The sequence below is a fragment of the Rutilus rutilus genome (genome assembly GCF_951802725.1).
Source record: "Rutilus rutilus genome assembly, chromosome: 23".
NCBI lineage: Eukaryota > Metazoa > Chordata > Actinopteri > Cypriniformes > Leuciscidae > Rutilus > Rutilus rutilus.
Genome location: NC_140233.1, coordinates 14,543,691 through 14,564,456, shown reverse-complemented (window position 1 = coordinate 14,564,456; position 20,766 = coordinate 14,543,691). Strand labels below are relative to the sequence as shown.

General features: G+C 36.5%; 1 protein-coding gene and 1 long non-coding RNA gene across 3 annotated transcripts; one reads left to right on the top strand and one right to left on the bottom strand.

The window, feature by feature from the left end:
• Nucleotides 1-5,578, top strand: LOC311283184 (uncharacterized protein). Of its 2 annotated transcripts, none has more exons than XM_084397443.1 (3): nucleotides 1-51; nucleotides 761-895; nucleotides 3,539-5,578. In XM_084397443.1, the coding sequence occupies exons 2-3, from the start codon at nucleotides 811-813 to the stop codon at nucleotides 5,233-5,235; spliced, it is 1,782 nt and encodes a 593-aa protein (XP_084253569.1). In that variant the 5' UTR covers nucleotides 1-51; nucleotides 761-810; the 3' UTR covers nucleotides 5,236-5,578. The 2 variants fall into 2 exon arrangements, with proteins under 2 accessions (XP_084253569.1, XP_084253568.1); XM_084397442.1 differs by having other exon boundaries at nucleotides 3-51; nucleotides 744-895.
• A 1,223-nt stretch (nucleotides 5,579-6,801) lies between these two features.
• On the bottom strand, nucleotides 6,802-8,966 carry LOC311282471. The gene is made up of 6 exons (XR_014625945.1): nucleotides 8,462-8,966; nucleotides 8,021-8,074; nucleotides 7,760-7,824; nucleotides 7,600-7,659; nucleotides 7,421-7,516; nucleotides 6,802-7,198 (listed from the first exon to the last, which is right to left on the bottom strand). It is a non-coding gene; the product is annotated as an uncharacterized lncRNA (long non-coding RNA).
• Between the last annotated feature and the right edge of the window lie 11,800 nt (nucleotides 8,967-20,766).

The following is a 20,766-nucleotide window of genomic DNA, read 5'->3' as shown; positions in this document are numbered from 1 at the left end:
CGCCACGCTCCTGCATCTGATGCGAGCAGATGCGAGTCGCCTAAAAGAAAGGTCTGTGGCTTTTATGGTTTTAAAACGTTTTAAAATAAATGTAAACCCCTCAGACAATTTAGTATTTTTTTTCCAATAACTGTGAGAAATGAATAAATTCCTTTACAAATGAGGGAATAAATACTGAACATTATTTGAGCGTTATTTTATTAGTAAAGCCTATAGGCACAACAAGAGAAAAGGTGCGTCTCAATTTGCTCTCTATATCCTGAATCAGCTTATCGTAAACGTGAATCAAGTCACTGGCAAGTAGTGATGGAGCAACAGAGCTTTTGAAACTCCAAGTTAGTTGAATGACTTGTTTTCGCCTTTTTATACACATAGGCCTAACTTACACTGAAATTACACACTGTGTGGTAGGCTACAGTACAAATATTGTAAGTGTCCTTTATTTTACAATAAAGAACCACAATCTCTTATGAGTCCTTGTTGGCAACCCTTAAAATGATTCACCCAATAATTATCTACTAAATGTGATCCACTAATCATTAAATACCAAATGAAAATCATAAGGAACAAAGTTAAGTGTCTATACAGTTTGTCTTTATTAATTGTTAATGCTAGTTTCACCCTGACTGACTCCCTTACCAGTGCGCTGACTATTGAACTAGGGACCTGATTGAGACGCACCCAGAGGTTTAGTTTGGATTCATTTTACTTGCTGTTAATTATTTTCATCTTTAACATGACAGATTGTCCAAACACACAGAAAAACTCCTGTTGAAGCGACTGAGATCCATGTGACACACTATTATAACGATGGCGTTCATTAAAGAGGAGAGTGAAGATATAAAGATTGAAGAAACATTCAGAGTGAAACAAGAAGATACTGAGGAACAAACAGGTTGGTTTCATTCTCAAAGCAGTGGGTAACAAGCAATGTCGGCAAATAGAGGCTAGAGGGCTTTTCTTGTGTCTGTATTTACCTTATTTTTAACATAAGAGCAGATACAGCCATTTATAACTTAAATGTGTCAAGGCTTCTGGTCTCATCCACTTCTGAATATTGTAGCTGTACAAAAACCCGCCATTATGCTGATTGATATTACAAACTGTTATTTGTTTTCATATTTAAATTATTATCATAATCATATGGTTTGTAGTGCAAATTATTTTACCATTTACTGCATTTGGTTATTCTTTCAGTTGTTTACCTATTTGGCTAATGAATCAAAAGTTCACGCATTTTCACAGAAAATAGCTTACTTCTGTGTTGCGAAATAAGGCCCAAATTATACTTCTGTCCATGTTCCACAACGGTGCGTGTACAACAGCGTATGCACAAGGTGAATGTTGAAAAAAACAGTTGTACTGCGCATCCATGCTCATTCAAACAGTTTTCTTTTGAAAGCTGTGCGGATACAACTGTGTGTGAGACGAAGAGGAACGCAGTAAATGATGAATACCTGGGCATTAAGATGGATTGTGAAGCTGAGAAGATGCTAGACATTAAATGTACGATTTTTATTGTTGTTTTTTCTTATGGAACAGTGTTATCAAAAAATCAATTCTGCTTGTATTAATGAGTGAAAACATTATGTATCTGATGCTTTTCTAAGACATTTTATGAATTTTAATGTGAAAAAAGCTTAACGTGGCTTAATGTTCTAAAACAACAGCCAGTTCCAATGAAAATACACACCTTATTAATAAAGCATACTTTGCACAGACAAGCAGAAGCCCAGAATATGAACACAGTGAGCTAAATTGCACATTAAGCATTTTCTCTGAACCAGTGGTGTAGAGTAACAAAGTACGAATATATAATTACTAAGTAGCTTTTTTCGAACTTATTTTTACTTTACTTTACTGAGTATTTTAATTTTGGAGCTTTTACTTCACTACATTTTCAAATCAAATTAATACTTTTTGTTCTGACAAATCTCTTGTTTCTCATGTCACTAACACGCGCAAGACTGCACGCACACACTCGAGCTTACACAATGTAAATGTTAAAATAGTGGCTAAATTACTCTCTTTTGTGTTTCGCCTCCCTCCGCCATTTTACACTAGTGCGAGTAGCAGGTATGTGACGAATGACATCAGAGAAACGTCAGTAGGCTGTTACAATTATGGTCTATTACTGCATCGATGTAGAATCGTCCACGTACTCATCGTGATGCAACGATTAGTTTCAACACCCTTCACAGTAAATTCCGCAGGGATTAGCACAGTGTTCATATGGGAACCACCAGCAGTATGGAGCGAATTATGTGCCATAATTAAACAAACAAATCCAGCATTTTGCAAACAAACTCGATCTACTTCGCAAAGGAAAACTCGACTTGCAAACAAACAGAAAGCAATGTGTAAGTACAAAGGTCAGTTTGAGTAAAAATGTAGTGGTGTAACAAATATGTATTGTGTTTTACAAATATAAATAAATGAGCCAAGATAATACTTCACAAATAAATACAAACCATCCTACAAATTGCATGTAACCTTTGAACAAATACCAAATCTAGTGCATACAAATGCATATCTGTCTTTTATGATTGTGTGACACTTGGCTTTTTATGAGATCTCTCGGCTCAATTTTCTCACAAATGTGTCCAGGCAGATTTTCTCACGAATGCAGTTGAGCAACTTCCTCTTCTAAAACAGTAGATGGCGCTAAACTAGGGGATTAATTTAGCGCTAGTCTCCCGGAGAAGCACTGATTTGAAACTTGCCTTTGCCTACAGCTGAGGAAAATGACCTTTTATATTTATGTTAGTCATTGTCTTTGTAACAGTGTTTACCAAAACACTTCATTTGTTGCAAAGGAAGCCATAAACAAAGATGATCAGGTGATATATATATCATGATAAAGAAAAACGTTTGACAAATGCCATCACTGACCAAAACAGATCACTTGTTATTAATAGATTTTTACCACTTATAGTTATTTTTTTGCCAAAGATTCTGAATTTTAATTGCTAAATACATTGCGAAAAAATAAAATGTAGAGACACACACACTAATGAAGTTTTATTAACTAAGTTTGGGAGGAGCACGTTCAAATAATTAACACGAGTGGATAGCACTCAGCAATCAATGATAAGAGGGTATATATAGACTCAGCAGTGTTACCTCGATCCATTGACAGTTTGCAGCATCCCCCCACCACCCCTTCTCCACACTTCTAGTTCTAAACACTTACATGCGGGGGGAGTACTCTGGGTTCGGGCTGAATTCCGAGCTCGGAGCCCTCCCTCCAGACAGCACGCCAAATACGCATTAAATCTTACTCCCTCAAAATTATATGTAAGTGTGAACTCGTGAAACATCAAGAATCAGCTTATGAATATCAACAATGGTGACATGCTTCATGCTGCAATGCATGCTGGGACAATTAGTTTTATAATATGGTGGCTCCCAGCATGCATTGTCTATTGTTAAAATCAAATGTTTGTCGACAAATGCCTATGTTGTCGAAAGTTCCAATAGCATGTTGTGGGTTTTGATGGTAAACTGGGGTTAACTTGTCTTTTTTTTTTTGCTTTAGACCTGATGACACTGAAAGAGGAGAGTCAAGAACTGAATGAAATCGAAGAGAAAGAACAATATGAGAAGCATGATGTCAAAAATAGAAAAAAATCCATACAGACTAAAATGAGTTTCTCACAAGAAAGAGCTCCGAAGACAGGAACTGGAAGCTTTTTCACCTGCTTTCAGTGTGGAAAGAGTTTCAAACAACATGACAGCCTTCGAGCCCACATGGGAATTCACAATGGAGAGAAGCCTTACAAATGTGAACAGTGTGAAAAGAGTTACAAACAAAAATATAACCTTCTACTCCACATGAGAATCCACAATGGAGAGAAGCTTTTCACCTGCCAACAGTGTGGAAAGAGTTACAATCAAAAACATGACCTTGGACTCCACATGAGAATTCACAATGGAGAGAAGCCTTACAAATGTGACCAGTGTGGAAAGAGTTTCAAAATTAAAGTAAGCCTTGAAAACCACATGAGGATTCACTCAGGGGACAACCGTTTTACATGTAATCAGTGTGACAAGAGTTTCTGCAAAACATATAGCCTCACGAGACACATGATACTTCACACTGGAGAGAAGCCTTACGAATGCAAAGAGTGCGGCAAAAGTTTCACACATAAATCATCCCTCGTTTCGCACATGAGAAGACACACTGGAGAAAGCCCGTTCACCTGCGAACAGTGTGGGAAGAGCTTTGCACAGAAAGGAACTCTTCAGATTCACATGAGAATTCACACTGGAGAAACACCATTCACATGTGATCAGTGTGGGAAGAGTTTCAATCATAAATCAACCTTTCTTACACACATGAGAGTTCACAATGGCGAAGCACCATTCACATGTGATCAGTGTGGAAAGGGTTTTAATTATAAATCAAACCTTAATGCACACATGACAGTTCACACTCGAGAGAAGCCTTACACCTGCGAACTGTGTGGGAAGAGCTTCAGACGAAAAGAAAATCTTAAGAATCACATGACAATTCACACAGGAGAGAAGCCATTCATATGTGTTGAGTGTGGAAAACGTTTTATTTATTACCGTGGCCTTAATTTACATATGAAGATTCACTCAGGAGAGCAATGTCCTCATTGTGAAAGGAGATTCCCAGACAAGAAACGCCTTGACAAGCACATAATAATTCACACTGGTAAGAAGTGCCCGCAGTGTGGAAAGACTTTCAGATTTAAAGGATACCTTAAGGTTCACATGAGAATTCACACTGGAGAGAAGCCTTTCACATGCTCTCACTGTGGAAAGAGTTTCAATTGGAACACAAGCCTTCAGGTTCACATGAGACATCACACTGGAGAGAAACCTTTTACGTGTGTTCAGTGCAAGAAGAGTTTCACATATCAAGGATACCTGAAGCGTCATTTAAAAACTCATTCTAGAAAGAAATCGCAGGGCTCTAAATGTGACAAAAAGTCTACAAAAGTCTACAAAAGTCTGAAGTCTAGAAAAAGGAGCAATTTCAAAAATCACCTGCACATTCACTCTGAAGAAAGACAATTTGAATGTGATAAGTGTAATAACAAATTTATTTTGCCATCACACTTGCAGATACATCTGAAAAGTCATGCAGATGTCAGACGTTATTTTTGTTCTTTGTGTGGAAAGAGATTTAAATGGCTTGGTCATTTAAAATGGCACCAGAAAACACGTATCTGTGTGAAACTAAGGCTACGTTCACGTAACAGCTGAATGAGGGACAGATGTAATAGTGTAAATTCATGACCATTTGCATTCTTCACCTCTTTATAACTTTGCCTTGAGACTTTTTTTGGTCATGTATATATGAACTCCTGTGGCTGCACCTCATCATCTGCTTTTATATAGTTTACAAAACTTTTTTTTTTATCCTAAGGCACACTATTGTGAATCTTTTTCTTTTCATAATACAATGATGAGCTCAAAAACTCGTTGAAAATGAATTGCACCAAGCAGTCCTCGCTGTAGTTACAACATTAAATCACAGCATGCCACAGGAAATGTGTTCAAAAGCATCCACTACAAATACTTCCATTAAAGTTCATTAAATTTTTTTTTTACTTCTGGATAATGATTTCATATAATTTCAGTGCTTAACTCCTTTAATAATAGTGATATATTTAATCTAAATGTGGAAATGGAAAGGTTCAAATGGAAAACTGAGTTTAAAATTATTCTTTCTTTCTTCGCTCCATCAATAAAAGAGTTTGTGTACTGTCTAGAGAGCCCGCAAATATTTATGCCTAGTTAATTTCTCTTTATAAATCCCTGTGTGTAGAAAATTGCATACGCACATTTCTATGCCTATTTTGTGCATATGCAACGTTTATACATCAGGCCCCTGCTCCAGAGCAGATTTTATTGTGGGTTGGAGATCACAAACCAAAACTGGACCAATCAGCTGTGAGCAAAGTGACATATCTGATGCAGTAAAGACCCTCCCCCTGTTTCTCTCGCTCCAAATTAAAAACAGTTTATAGTGAAAGAATTTAGAGACAAAATTGTTAGTTTTTTGCTGCTAATTCATATGAATTACACTGTTAGACTTTTCAAGGGTTTTTTACAGTAACTTACTGGCAACACTGTTGCCAGTAAGTTACTGTAATTAAGAGTTACAGTACCAAACCGTATTTCAGTTTTGTGTAATACAGTGCATTACTGTAAAAATGAAGCTAATCAGTACAGTGCATTACTGTAAAAACTAAGCTAATCAGTACACTACTGTAATTATTTTTATTTGTACTAAATATAAATTAGATTTGATAATTTTGATATATGATTAATTTTATTTTTATCCTACATAAGTACTACTTTCATACAAACCAATTAGACAAAGTTATCACAAAATAATTTTTTTTTATTTAAAACATTTCATATATATCACAAAATAAACATGCCAATGCTGGAAATGATGTGTGAAATTTTTACACATTAATGGGTGAGTTTAGAGACAAAAAATGTTGTGTTAATTTTAACTCATTCATTGTGTTAATGATTTTAACAAAGTAAATATGTCAGAGAGGTTAGCACAAAGATGTGTAAACGTGTTAAATTAACACATTATGTGCTGTCCTTCACTGCACACATTGTTAAAAACATACATAAAACCATAAACAAAACGTTAGCATTTGACTAAATGAATGTAGAGTCATTGGTTGTTTAGCTTATACAAGTATTATAATGAAATATCAACCATTACATTCATAAAACTGCAGAATATAAATAAATTTTTAAGCAGTCAAAAAGGAAATGTCCAAAACAGGACAAAACACAGTTCTTTTCACAATACAAGACACATAACCCCACCTTAAAAATAATTTCACTTATTTCCAAAACTTTGTTGGATTCATGTACACTGGAGGCCAAAAGAAGTATTTAAGTGTCTTAATGTTTTTGAAAGAAGTCTCTTTGATGCTCAAGAAACATTTCTTATTATTATCAATGTCTGACTGTCTACTCCATCTTTTCTACAGCATAGGAGTAAAAGTCATCATCAAAATAATCAAATTAAAAAGCCAACACAATGTTTTTGTCCACCTTTGTGAATAAATGAACTTCTCCAAAGATTGGTTCCTGTTCAGAACTTGATTGACAACATCAGAGTGTTCCCTGGTCTGCATGCGTGCCCACAAACACAAATGTACTCAGTCCTTCAGAGGAGATCCCAGTTCCAAAACTATATGAGAGAGAGAGAGAGAGAGAGAGAGAGAGAGAGAGAGAGAGAGAGAGAGAGAGAGAGAGAATATTAGTGTCACATTATTTTTAACCTCCTTTTTTGTTAATTTTTATTATTATTTTCACAAAAACTTAAGAATATATATTTGTAAACAGCTTTTGTCAATAAATAGCATACAAAAGAACTAAATTAAATTATGCCAGATTAAATTTTAATACTTACAAATCCTAAATTCTGTCCAAAAATGCTGAGATCCATAAAGAACGACTGAAATAGATGATTTTAGCCCATTTCAGCTTGTCTGCAGTGAAGGAGTACCTGTTTGAGACAAATACACAGTAAGATACATGCAAGAAATCACTGTGTGATGATCGTTCTCCTTCCTACAGTAGTTAACCCACCTGTGACCTGATATTAGGACCTTCCTAGTCAGGTGGAACTGCAATGGTAGAGTCTTCTGGCTAATAAAATATAAAAATAATGCAAAAATATAAACTTAAGTTGTTTAGAATGCTAGATTTGGTCTGAATGAATTAGTGAGAGTTTTACTGCAGTGCTTACCTGGATACATTTAATCTGGTGAGACTGAACAAAGACAATGGTCCATCTTCTGATTGGTTCATTTGCTGTGTAATAAAGTTAGACATAATGCAAAGGTCACTTATTTGATATAAAGTTAGCCAATTTTATAGAGATTTTATAAGATAGACCTATTGTAAGCTACCTAGTCTGCACCAGTGGCTCAAAAGCAATTTTCACATAGCGTATGCTAATAATTTCAGCAAACTTATCTCAAAATATATCACAAATGGGCTGGCCTACCTCTGGAATCTTGCTAGAAGTCACTGGCGCGAATTGGCGCTTTGTTGCAGTTGCCTTTAAACACAAAAATGGAAGCAAATATTAAATTCCATAAAATAAAAATAAAAAACTATAATATGGTATAGTTTGCAAACTAATGGTAAAACTATAAAGGTTCTCATCAGTAGGCCAACATTAGGCTATAAACAGAATTTCACATTAGTTTATTCACATTGTTAATGTAAACGCGTTGCTCGTTGGCATATTTTAACTCGACAATTCAATAATCTAACAAAGTGTGTAAAATGAAACGTTAGCTCAGTTTACCATGGTAAAGTTCGTTACCGCCATGTTGACGACGAGTAACGTTAGGCTGACGTTAACGTTAACATACGTTAAACTGGGTACAATCCTGTCAACAGCCAGTCTATGGTCAACATACACAGAATGTTTTTTTTTTACCTTGCTTGCTGATCTCTCTCTCGGTGAAGTGAATTCCGTCTCTTCCCCGGGCCAGACACGAACGTCGCGATCCAACAAAAGACAGACCCCATTACCTACACTGGATGTCTGTCTGACGCGACACGACAAATCCCAGACAGTGTAGTGATACGCCGCGGCCGTTATATTTCAGACGTAGTCAGATACGGGTCCAAGCGCTCGCGCTAGTTCTTACAAGGGATAAACGGGTTTGCATTTAAAGGTCCGGTCGCTTCAATGTGTCCAATATAGACAGCCTCTGGCTATTATAGCGTTGTAGACACGCGGTGTAAGGCAAAAATTAGGAAATAAAAAGCACGGTGGAATGGTGCCAGCCAGAGAGGCAGTTACGTCAAATACAGTAGTATACAGCAAATTTAAAAAATACAGTAAGTCTCTGTATGTGGTGTTAGACGTCACAGAAAATTCCCATGATGCAATTGGAATCACAGTTATTTACTGTAAAGAGAAATAGCAGTATAATACTGGGGGATTTAAAGTAAATAACTGTAGAAATTACAGAAAAGTCTAACAGTGTAGCTCATAATCTCAGCTCGTAACTCATAATGTCTTCAGAATTAATTTAATTGACAGTTAATATTAAACTTTGCATTAACATTAATAAAAATGTATACATGTAAATACAAGCTTTAATGTATATTTAATATATATTAATGTCCAAGCTTGGATGTTTTCTTCTGTGCTCTTTGTGAACCTATATAAGTTGAATTCAGTTGATTCATTTGCACTGAAATTGTAGATATTTTCAGCTGCCTTCTCAAACTTTTGCTGCCGCAGCAGTATTTCTTCCTCCTTTGTAAATGTTTCAATTCATGCTACATTTATTATGATATCTTCTTCTTCAACAAAGAAGTGAATTTAGCCAGTTCTTGTGAGAAGTGAATCTTGTGGAAAAATTAATTTAAGTTGGGTAGGAGCCCAACAGGGCTGAGCTCTCGCTCTCTCTGGACATCCAAATGTTTAGATACTTCAGTATCACAGTGTTGACAGATCTGCCCTTCTAAATGCTAATGTTGCTTATGGTTAGCCTGATAGCTGAAGAGCCACGTTAGAAAGAGTGGCATCTGATTAGCATGCTAAGCTAACTAACATAAGGCAACAAACAGAGGCTAGGTCAAATTCGGCGATGAATATCTCGGGAACGGTAGCGAATAACACAAATCTGTTCAGTCATTTCTGTATGGCTCGGTCCAAAGATCATCTGATAAAAATTTTGACAAAATTTAGCAAGATTTTAAGGAGGAGTAGCGAAAAAACTGTTTTTTATTTGCTCCCTGCGGACAGTCACATTGTTGGAAAATGACAAACTAGATATCGTTGGAATCGGTATAAGCCAAGGAATATAATGACATTAAGAAATCAAATTTTGAACAATGTTTTCAAAAGTTATAAGCATTTTTGCAAAAAACCTTATATCTCTTGAACACTAGGTGGCGCTCTGTTCAAACTTCTCATGTACCTTCAGGACATTGTGTCAATGATCCATGCTAAATTTTGTTAAAGGAGTCATAACCTGCAATTTTCACTTTTCCACGAGAATCAATGTATGTTATGATCGACTAACGATTATACACTGGCCGGGAAGCCGATATTTAAAAGTGAAGCGTTTGTTTACCTCAGGGTAAATAAACAAGCGCGCGTGCACGCGCACTCAAATACGAGATTTTGATTTCAGCTCCCTCTTGACGTCATGAGGTAGTAGGATATACCATATATGGACACCGCAGCAGGAAGCCCCCCTTCCCCTCTCCCCCTCATATTCAGTTCAGTCGAGAAAGATGGAGAAACCGAGTGCACACCGGACTTGCTCTGTGGTTGATTGCCATAAAAAACATGTAAATGTGTTTTATCTCCCAAAATCGGACGAAACTATCAGGGACCAGTGGATGAAATTCATTTTTAATGACGCTGTCCCAACAACCCTTTTAACTGGCGTGCAGAGCCATATAGAGCGTCCACGACAGCCAAAACATCGCATTGATCTCGCGAGACAATAATGCCTTCAGAAATAAGGGTAAAAGTAGGTCTGTGTTTATTTTTTTTCCACTTTTCTTTTTTAGAAGGGCCTGAAAGACTATAATACAGCAGTAGGTATCCAATGTAATACTAGGTTATGACTCCTTTAAGATAATGTAAAATAGTTTAAAAGTTTTTACAAATTATGACAAAATTCAAAATGGCGTACACGTGGTACATCCACGTGGTACACAAAATTGGTAACCGCAGATTCGGCAGGACGCAAGGAATCCATAGATACCACATTTATGATTCTGACAAACTGTTCAAAAGTTAATGGCCAAAATAGCCTTTTTTCATATCTCATGACCCGTAGGTGGCGCTGTTCCCATCTTTGGCATGGAAACTCAGATCATGCTTCCGATGAAGTGTACCAATTTTCGTTTCGATTGATCAAACTTTGGCCGAGATACAGCCTTTTAACCAATTTTGGGTGGACCTCGTTAAGTCTGCGACACCATAACTTTTGAACAAAGATGAATAAAAAAATCTGTTCAGTCATTTCTGTGCGGCTCAGTCCAAAGATCATTTGGGCAAATTTTGGACAAAATTTAACAAAATTTGAAGGAGGAGTAGCGAAAAAACTGAATACTGTACTTTTCAAAATGGCCACTAATGTAATGGGCGGAGTCTTAATGTAAGCTATTGATTGTGATCACCATGATGAGAGGAATCAGGTGTACTAAGTTTCATTTTTATAGATCAAAGGGTTCAAAAGTTATAACCATTTCAATGTTTAATTTTTGAACTGGTGGTGTCGCTATAGAGTTAAAGATTGTTCAATTACTATTCATTACCATAACTAGAAGTTTACCAAATGTCATCTTTTTTGATTGGCTTGGTGGCCTTTCAGGGCTTGGCCCCTAATAATAAGAAAACTAACGGATACAATAGGGGCTATCCCCTTCAGGGCCTGGCCCCTAAATATGCATTTACACAGTAAGTATCTATACTGCATAACTCAGATGGCAAAAATGTAATAAGAGTACTGAATTATAAAAAAAACTGTCAGTAATTGGTATGCTAGCTATTTAAGGAGGAGATAGCCTGAGGGAAAGAACTGTTTTTATACCTAGATGTTCTAGTGCACAGAGATCTGTAATGTCCTCGCGAGCTGCTGCCTGTCTGTCTGTCAGGAAGTTGATTATCAAATGACATATGAGTTGTGTACAGAGAGCTGGCTTAGTTTTGTCAGGCCCAGTTTCAGACTAGCTTCACTATCTAAACAAGTTTATCAAAAGTTTAATAAAAAATGTATTATACCTTTTTGTATTGTTCTTGTAGGGCCCGCACGATCTGCCCAACGATGGTTTCCGATGAGCTGATGAAGGTTTCTGCACATTCTGTCTTTTCCTTGTGGCAAAGTAATTTAATTCCAATTAAACTGTTAGCTGACTCCATTTTATCACGACCTCAAATTTAGGTTAGAATGCCAATTGATTATTGACAATTATATAATAATTTATCTACTTTTGATTATTCTATTTAACTCCTTATTGAAATTACACTTGTTCATTTGGATTCCTTTAACACTTTAAGTCTTGTACTGACCGGGTATTTCAGATCTCAAACTCACAAGCTTGTCAGTCTCGGTCATTAGACAGAGGAGGTTGACTAATATTCTAGACAGCCGCACTCTTGCTCATTAGAATATATAATTTAGTCCCCATAGATCTGAACACACTTAATTAAGGTAAGACTATATCTAACCAGAGGTCATGACCATTACCATAGTGCCAAGCTGACCAACTTAACTTCCTCTAATGGTAAATTTATATAAGCATGATGTGGTTTTCCACATACACTTAGTAAGAATAATATTACAATAATTAGAGGTTGAGGCTCACCCCTATTTAGATTGGTCTAACACCCTGGGCCCAGTTTTTCTAAAGTAATCCAGTGGGATTTTGGATCACGGATTGGATCAAATCTTGGAAATGGGTTTTTCAAAAGCAAAAGAGGGATTCTGAACTAAGATCAGATCATGTAATCCGATCTTAAATTTGATCTGGATCAAACCTGCCCTTTGGGTTTTTCAGAACTTTGAACTCGGATTAGGATCTATTTGATCCAAAAAAACAGGATTATCCTGATCCCATCAGAAGGGTGGATTCAGTTGTGATTTTTCGAACCAAATAAAACCAGAGAGTTTTTTTTTTTAAGTGAATGATCACAAAATCAATGTTTACTGATGATATATACATTTCTTCATATTTTAAGCATATATGAAGCATGTCACATCTAATGAGATATGGTAAAACAACAAAATCTACAATTTAACATTATAACAAAATAAGGAAAGTAAAATGTTTCTGTTTATTACAGTGTTTCTGTTTCTTAAAATTAAAATAAACAACGGTTATTTGTGGCCACCGGTATTTTGCCAACTGCTGTTCTTTGCTAAGCCAGTAGGCTACACTGTTGGTTCCATTTAAGGCTCTAGTAAACAGGATTTGGTGATCCTGAAAAGTTCCTATCCGGATCAGATTGATCCAATCCGATGTTGCTTTGAAAAACTGGCTCAAAAGTGAGCTGGATAACGTGATCACGGATCGCAAAAAAAAGGATTACTAAATCCGGATCAATTTTATCCGGATTAAACCTTTTGAAAAACCGGGCCCAGTTGTTCTAAACGGAAAACCCATTATTAGCCTCTACAGTCTAAGTATACATGACTAATGCCAATGTGTTAGTCAGAGCTCTAAAACATCAGTCTTCAGTCTCTGCTCCACCTAAGCTGTATTTTAGTCTGTTAACTAACCTGAGCGTAGATTTGTGGTGTTAAGGAATTCAAGTAGTCAGAATAAATTCAAATGTTACAATTTATTAATATTCAGGTAAATGTATCATGCCAATATATAATCAATTCATAGATAATCAATACAAAACATCAAATGCTCAGAAATACAGGGAAAAAATACATATTATAGAAAAATACATAATGCTGAGTGTCTGGATTACATCTGGGGCTGATCTGACTACATATCGCTCCTTGAGCCTCTTGCAATATTTCTTTACAATTTGCAATTTCAAATGTTAATTTTCAGAAATGTCCTTTGATTTCTCAAAGAGTATACCTTCTCTCTTGACTCCAGTCTTACATACTCGCTTAACTACAGTGATTTAATGCACTGCCATCATTTTCACTGGCCCTCAAAAATTATAAATATATATATATATTTGTTTTTTTTTGTGCATATTTTTAAACATTTTATATGAGCCAAAAAAATCATTAAATGTCAAGTTAGAACTAATCTTAAATTAGACCTTAACTTGTAGATAACGCACTGAAGCTTTTAGCTATTTTAGAAAACAAAATGTATCGGCCCTGCTTTAGCCCATTTTGTGAGTAACATGGAAACAATCAAAAAGTATAAGATGTGGTTTTATGTATGTATATTTTAATATTTTGAAGAAAATGTTATAGGTTTATTTATGGAAAATGGATGTTTGTTTAGAAGTTGTCATACATTATAAGATTGACATATATACATTATATGTATTTTCAGATACCCTCTAGTCAGTAGAAAATGTGCTAAGTGCTTCCTGAGCAGCACTCAAACGATCCAGGCGCTCTCGTAGGTCTTTGCGCCTTCTGCTGACTTCAGAGTCCTCAAACAGGAGCTCACTCACATTTGCCCCATCCAGTAAACTCAACATGTCAATAGACAGGAGCTTAGCAGTCTGCTTCAACATGAAAAATAAGATCATCATGGGCAGTTGGTCAGCCATTCGCTGCACCACAACCTGAAAGAAGAATAGAGATACTAAGTTACTTCCACATACACATACACTGCACAGCAATTTGTTTCTGAAAATTAAGAAAATCTACCTCATAATATGCCTCCATATAACATCATATTACAGCATATTACTGTACTTGCACTTTTTGTCAAAGATGGGTAAATGATCTTCTGAAAACTTATCATTCGTAATCTCATTCAAGAGCTTTAAGTAGATGTGATCTTGAGTGTAGACCCTGTTTTCCATTTCAAACTGCTCTGAGATCCTCTGCTCCGTCTTTTCTTGCTGGGTTAACTGAATGTTGTTGATTTTGTCCTATGTGCAAAATGAAAAAGTCAAATGAAAAAGTAGAGAGGAAAGAGCACTTCATTAAACTGGAAACTGAATTGGATCCACCAACAGAGGTGGACGTCTTATTTGCGCTCTTGATGTTTTAGAGTGTCACCCCTTCATTGCTGTGCGCTTTTTTCTGCACGAAGGCTGATTTGTAGTTTGTACCACCAAAAGTTTCTCTGAGTTTTCGTATTTTTTCGTATTTCCCATTCATTTCCTATGTCGGTCATTTTTGACCGGGAGGAAGCTAAGTGTGACTATTTTTTTACGACCCTTTAACATATTCGAATCATGTCCATGATTTTTTTGTGTGTTCACATAGCTAATACAACAAAAGTTACCAAGTGTCATCCCATTCCGATGAAGCAAAAAAAAAAAATTTCTAAATGTATACGTTTTCTGTCATTTTTGACCGAAGAAGCCCAGAGGGTTTTGTGGACACTTTACATCAAATATTATATTTATAACAAAGCTATGAGTTGTCATGATTTTGGTAAGTATATATTTACTGATACCATGATAATTTTAATAAAAAAAAATGTGTAGATTAAATAAAATGAATTTGAATCAAAATGATTCATAAATGAAGTGAATAACTCAACCCTGTCACAAGTTTACAAAACTTTCATGGTTGGGGTTGAGGAAAGAGGTGAGGACTCAATGTGCAGAAGTAAATGTGCTCACAAAATAAAACAAAAACTACCCTGAGGGAGGAACACAAGACTAGCAGCAAAACTTGACTAGACCTGACTGGGAAACACACAGAGGGCACAGAGGGCATATGTTCAATGGTGTACATATGACGACGATCTGGCACAGGACTGCAAACACAAGGAGAATAAATAGGGAGTGTTGAGAAAATGATCTATTTAGTGGTGAGACTGCAATGAGAAGGCCATTCACATACAGACTTCAGAGTTTTCTGCTGCAAAGGGCAACCCCACCTAGTGCGGGCTGCATTTTTATACATCACTCACGCTTCAGTCTGCTGTTTTAATACAAAGAGAGAAAAACATCTCTCATTCTCTAGACCCAAGATAGTGGAACTGTTTCTAAGAAATAGCAGGATGTCGAGTAGATGTAACAGCTTTTGTTGCAAAGACATATTCAGCTCACATTTGGACACAGTAAACAGTAATGTTCCACTAAACTGTTGTCTGTTGTCATGCAAGCACATACATTATGAGGTAAAATTAATTGCCATAACACTCCTTTCTTTTGATTATTATTAATCAACCTAAAAGCATTTTACATTCTTTCTTATTCATTAGACATGTTAACACAAAATTCTTTCAAAACATTCACGTAAAATGGATGACTGCTGTTTTTAACCCTGTTTACATGTCATCATCCGCAGAATAATAGCCGTCACTACCAATCTTTCTTTCATGGTGCCCTCCTGGCACCCATGGTTGTCTTGGATATATGTTGGGAAAATTACAGTCGTTATTCAGTCTGATAATTTTATCACCAACTAAGTTGGACACTGTCATTTTGATTATTTTCCAAATGCAAGGCTAACACACATGAATATTAAAATGATCAGAATAACACATATAATCTTATCTCCCACATATGCAGCCTTTTTATTTAACCCAGTAATCCATGCCCAGCTCCATTCACTGTATATTATCTCCATTTTCCTAACCATATTTTGTTAGGTTTACAGTGATATGTTTTACTTAAGGCGGGCATACACTGTGCGATGTCTGTGCGATTTCAGCAAGGAACCTACTCACACTGAACGAGTATATCGCATGCGATGTAAAGCCAAAGCTCAGGATTTATGTGCTCACACTGGCCCTCATTTATCAAAAGTGCGTACACCAAATTTCCAGCGTACACCTGGCGTACACCCAAAACCAGGGTGACTTTGAGATTTATCAATATGGACGTTGGCGTACGGCACGCTCAAATCCTACGCCAGCTCAGGAGGTGGTGTACATGTACGCACGTTTTGAGTTAGTGTGGAAATGCGCAGAAAAACAATTCCTAACACCACAAAACGCACTTACAAACTAAAAGATATGATAGGTTATGACCCACTGTAAAAAAAACAACAACATAGGGATGTTAACCGATGACCGTTTGACCGATGGTTGACCCGACCGTATCAACGTTAACCGATTAAAGTTGTCGGTAGTCGGTTAAAAAAAAAAAATCTCTAAATTAGACAGTGGACTAAACGCTACTAGGCTACAGTTAGCCATCTCATTCCAAGATCTTTTTGTGTGAAGTGAACAAATCCCTCACACTCAATTTTTCATAACTCGCCTGTTTGTAGGCCTACTTAATAAAACAATAAAAACATTTGGTTTTCTGTGTCGGCTGCAAAGATGAAGTCTGACTCGCGATCTTCGCAGTAGTGAACGCGCCGGAGAGAAATACACATTTCATACAGATTAGGCCTACATAATTTTATTTAGTTTTGAATGGTTCTGTTTAAAAGTAGAGATTTCTGTAGATAATAGATATATTTCTATTTTTTTTTAGGTGTGTGAGGCGATCAGTCTACCTTATACGTTGAGTTTCGGTTCATGGATGATAGCTTAACGTTATCCAGTTCAGGCGCTAGCGCCTCCGTGATTATCTCTGCTATTTAGGCTACTTTTTATTTATTAAATCCAGAAAATTGGATAATGAAACACTGATTAAAATTAAGATACAATTAATACAAAACGAAATTCGCTTTAAAGAAAGGCTTTGTGCTTTCTGTTTGAGGTCTCTGTGAAAGTTTTAAAGCATGCCGCTTTCAGAGCGCTCACGTCCGTAATGGACAACTGTCACGTAACAATGTTTTTTCCTCATAAATGCGAACACGAAAAATAAAAGACAAAAGACTTTTTAAAAAAGACAACCATCCACAACTTTATAACACTCCAGGCAAAGTATACCTCTTTTTTTTGTTCAGTAATAAAAAGGCTTTCAATGACAAAAAATAAATAATTCAGATTGACAAAATAATAAAAATGACATTCTTCTTCTTTTAAATAATAATAATAATAATACAAATAATAATAATAACGACATTCTTCTTCTAAATAACAATAAGCGTCATTAATAAAAAAAATCATAAATAATAATACGAATATTACAAATTGTCATGCAATTATTAATGTGAATGAATGGTACTCCACATCACATCATCATCATTATTGTTCACCCCAATACATGTGACGTGATACGAAATTAAATACTAATTGTTTCAAAACACGTGCTGTAAAATAATGCATTGTGATAGGTCATTTGCTCATCCAACGTCGGAGAAGTTTCTCTTCTTTGCCGTCTTCCGTGTGTTCATGGCATAAAATGAGGGCGTGGGGGGAGCGGAGACTTGAATATATAAGGGCGTGTTATTCTAATGACGATCGTTTTCAGCCGCGGCATTTATCAAGCGCAGGTATTGCGTACACCTGGATTTCAAAGGTACGCACAGCTTCATAAATCAGGCGATGAGAGGAGTGTAAGCATAATCTTACGCCAATATATACGCCCATTTCTACGCAAGAATGATAAATGAGGGCCACTGTACGGTCCGAACGTCGAGCTGCGACTTGACTGCTCACACTGGCCCTCATTTATCATTCTTGCGTAGAAACGGGCGTATATGTTGGCGTAAGATTATGCTTACACTCTTCTCACCGCCTGATTTATGAAGCTGTGCGTACCTTTGAAATCTAGGAATCTTTGAAACCCCTATATATTCAAGTCTCCGCTCCCCCCACGCCCTCATTTTACGCCATGGACACACGGAAGACGGCAAAGAGAAACTTCTTTGAGAAAGAGAAAGCGAAACCAGGGAAGTGGAAAGAAACAAAATTGATTTCTAGATTTTTATTATTAATGACGCTTATATTGTTATTTAGAAGAAGAATGTCGTTATTATTATTATTTGCATTATTATTATTATTATTATTATTTAAAAGAAGAAGAATGTCATTTTTATTATTTTGTCAGTCTGAATTATTTTTTTGGTCATTGAAAGCCTTTCATTACTAAACCCAGTCCGTGCACACCTGCCGGGCCTAACCCTGGCCTAACCATCGTTTCAAAGAATCGTAGGCTACAACGGCGAGCGCGTCGAGTATAAACGCCTCGTCCGTTTGGGGAGGTGCGCGCGCAGTCTGCGGAGACTCGCGCTGCTCGCAACTTAAGGAATACATATGCCTACAATTCAAATGCTTTGGTAAAGTCACAGAAATTAAACATTGAAGTCCATGTTGCACAAAAATAAACACTGAAGTTTATAATTACTATGTTGTTGTTTTTTTACAGTGGGTCATAATATATCATATCTCTTAGCTTGTTAGTGCGTTTTGTGGTGTTAGGAATTGTTTTCACTCAAAACGTGCGTACACCACCTCCTGAGCTGGCGTAGGATTTGAGCGTGCCGTACGCCAACGTCCATATTGATAAACCTCAAAGTCACTGTGGTTTTGGGTGTACGCCAGGTGTACGCTGGAAATTTGGTGTACGCACTTTTGATAAATGAGGGCCACTATACGTGTGAAATATGCGCGAATAAGCGCAATAAATCCTCGTGCCGGGTTGCGCCTATGGACGATATAATGTAGCCTATCCAGAGATATTGTCAAAACAAGCATCAGCTATCAATATCAAGAAGATTTAGCATTTCCAATTTATATATTGAAATATTATAGGCTAGTATTATTGCATTATTATTATTATTATTATTATTATTATTATTATTAGGGAAGGCTACTTTTTATTATTAAAGTGATAGACTATTATAATTAAATTGCCACGCAACAATTTCATAGCGCATGCCATCACCGCATAACCAACGCGCTGTGAGGATAATAAAATATTACATAGAAGCTACTTCTCCTCATTAAAAATTGTCTAAAACATTTAGGTCGATTACAATGAATCATATACATATAATTAATTATTAACAGTCTATAATATGTCCGAACACTGCAATAATTCATCAATGAAAATTAAAAACAGCTTTATTTCAAAAACATTTTTTAACAATAAAAGAGGCAAAGTGTAGGCTACATCGCAGGTGGCTTGGAAGAAGTGGGTAATGGTTAATCCATTTTGCAACATGAACTGGAGGTAAGCAACAGTAATTTGTAGCTTTGAACTACAGACCTTAAAGATCTCCCTTTTTTAGTTTTTTTTTTTTTTTTTTTTTCTGCAGATGAAACTGTTTTCGCGCAGGCGCAGTGAGGGAAAAAACACTGAGTTTAGGGCAATCGGTTCGTAGCTCTGCTTCAACTGTGCGATATAGTCACGAGAAGCGACCAAAATTTCTAACATGCCAGAAATTCAGCCGACCATCCGATTGCCGGTCGTGAGAGGTTATCGCCTCTCGTTTCCCCCTGTACACTGCACGAACACTGCACGACAAACGACGCACGACAAAGCTGAAAATCGGCCCGAAAAAGAGTCGCACGAGTCAGAATTCGGCTCAAAATCGGACGAAAATCGCACAGTGTATGCCCGCCTTTAGAAAGCTGTTTTTAACGACTTATAAGATCTTAACAGTAAAAGTTTTATAATTTTCATCTATTGCAGAGGTCTTCAATCCTGCTCCTGGAGAGCCACTGTCCTGCAAAGTTTAGTTCAAACCCTAATCAAACACACCTGAATCAGCTCATCAAGCACTTCAAATTCGCTTGAGTATTCAAAGGCAGGTGTGCTGAAGCAGGTTGGAACTAGACTCTGCAGGACAGTGGCTCTCCAGGAGCAGGATTGAAGACCTCTGATCTATTGTTTTAAACCTTGTAGCTGTTTAAAATTAACTTCTGTATGACCCAGCTCTTGTCTAACTCAGAACAAATTTTGGTAATTTTGGAGAATGGATATAGTTGGATACATCACGGGTTGTCTTTTCCATAACTTATACCATACTTCACAGATTTTTATGACAAGCCAGATTTCCTTTTTGCCCTGTATTGCAAGCTTTAATCGGATTGCGTGAGAATATTCTGACCTGGTCTGGCAAAGCTATTCATCACGTATCCTCTCTTATTTAGAGAACAACTGTTGCAACTATTAACAAATTGTAGCATCTATGGTTGTAATGTCTGGATTTGGAATTTAAAACCTTCAAGTTTCTTCAATAATAATCCCTAGGCCATTTATTTTTACAATAATGTACTTAGTGAGAGTCTCTATAGTATAGTATTAAGAGATTGAACTCT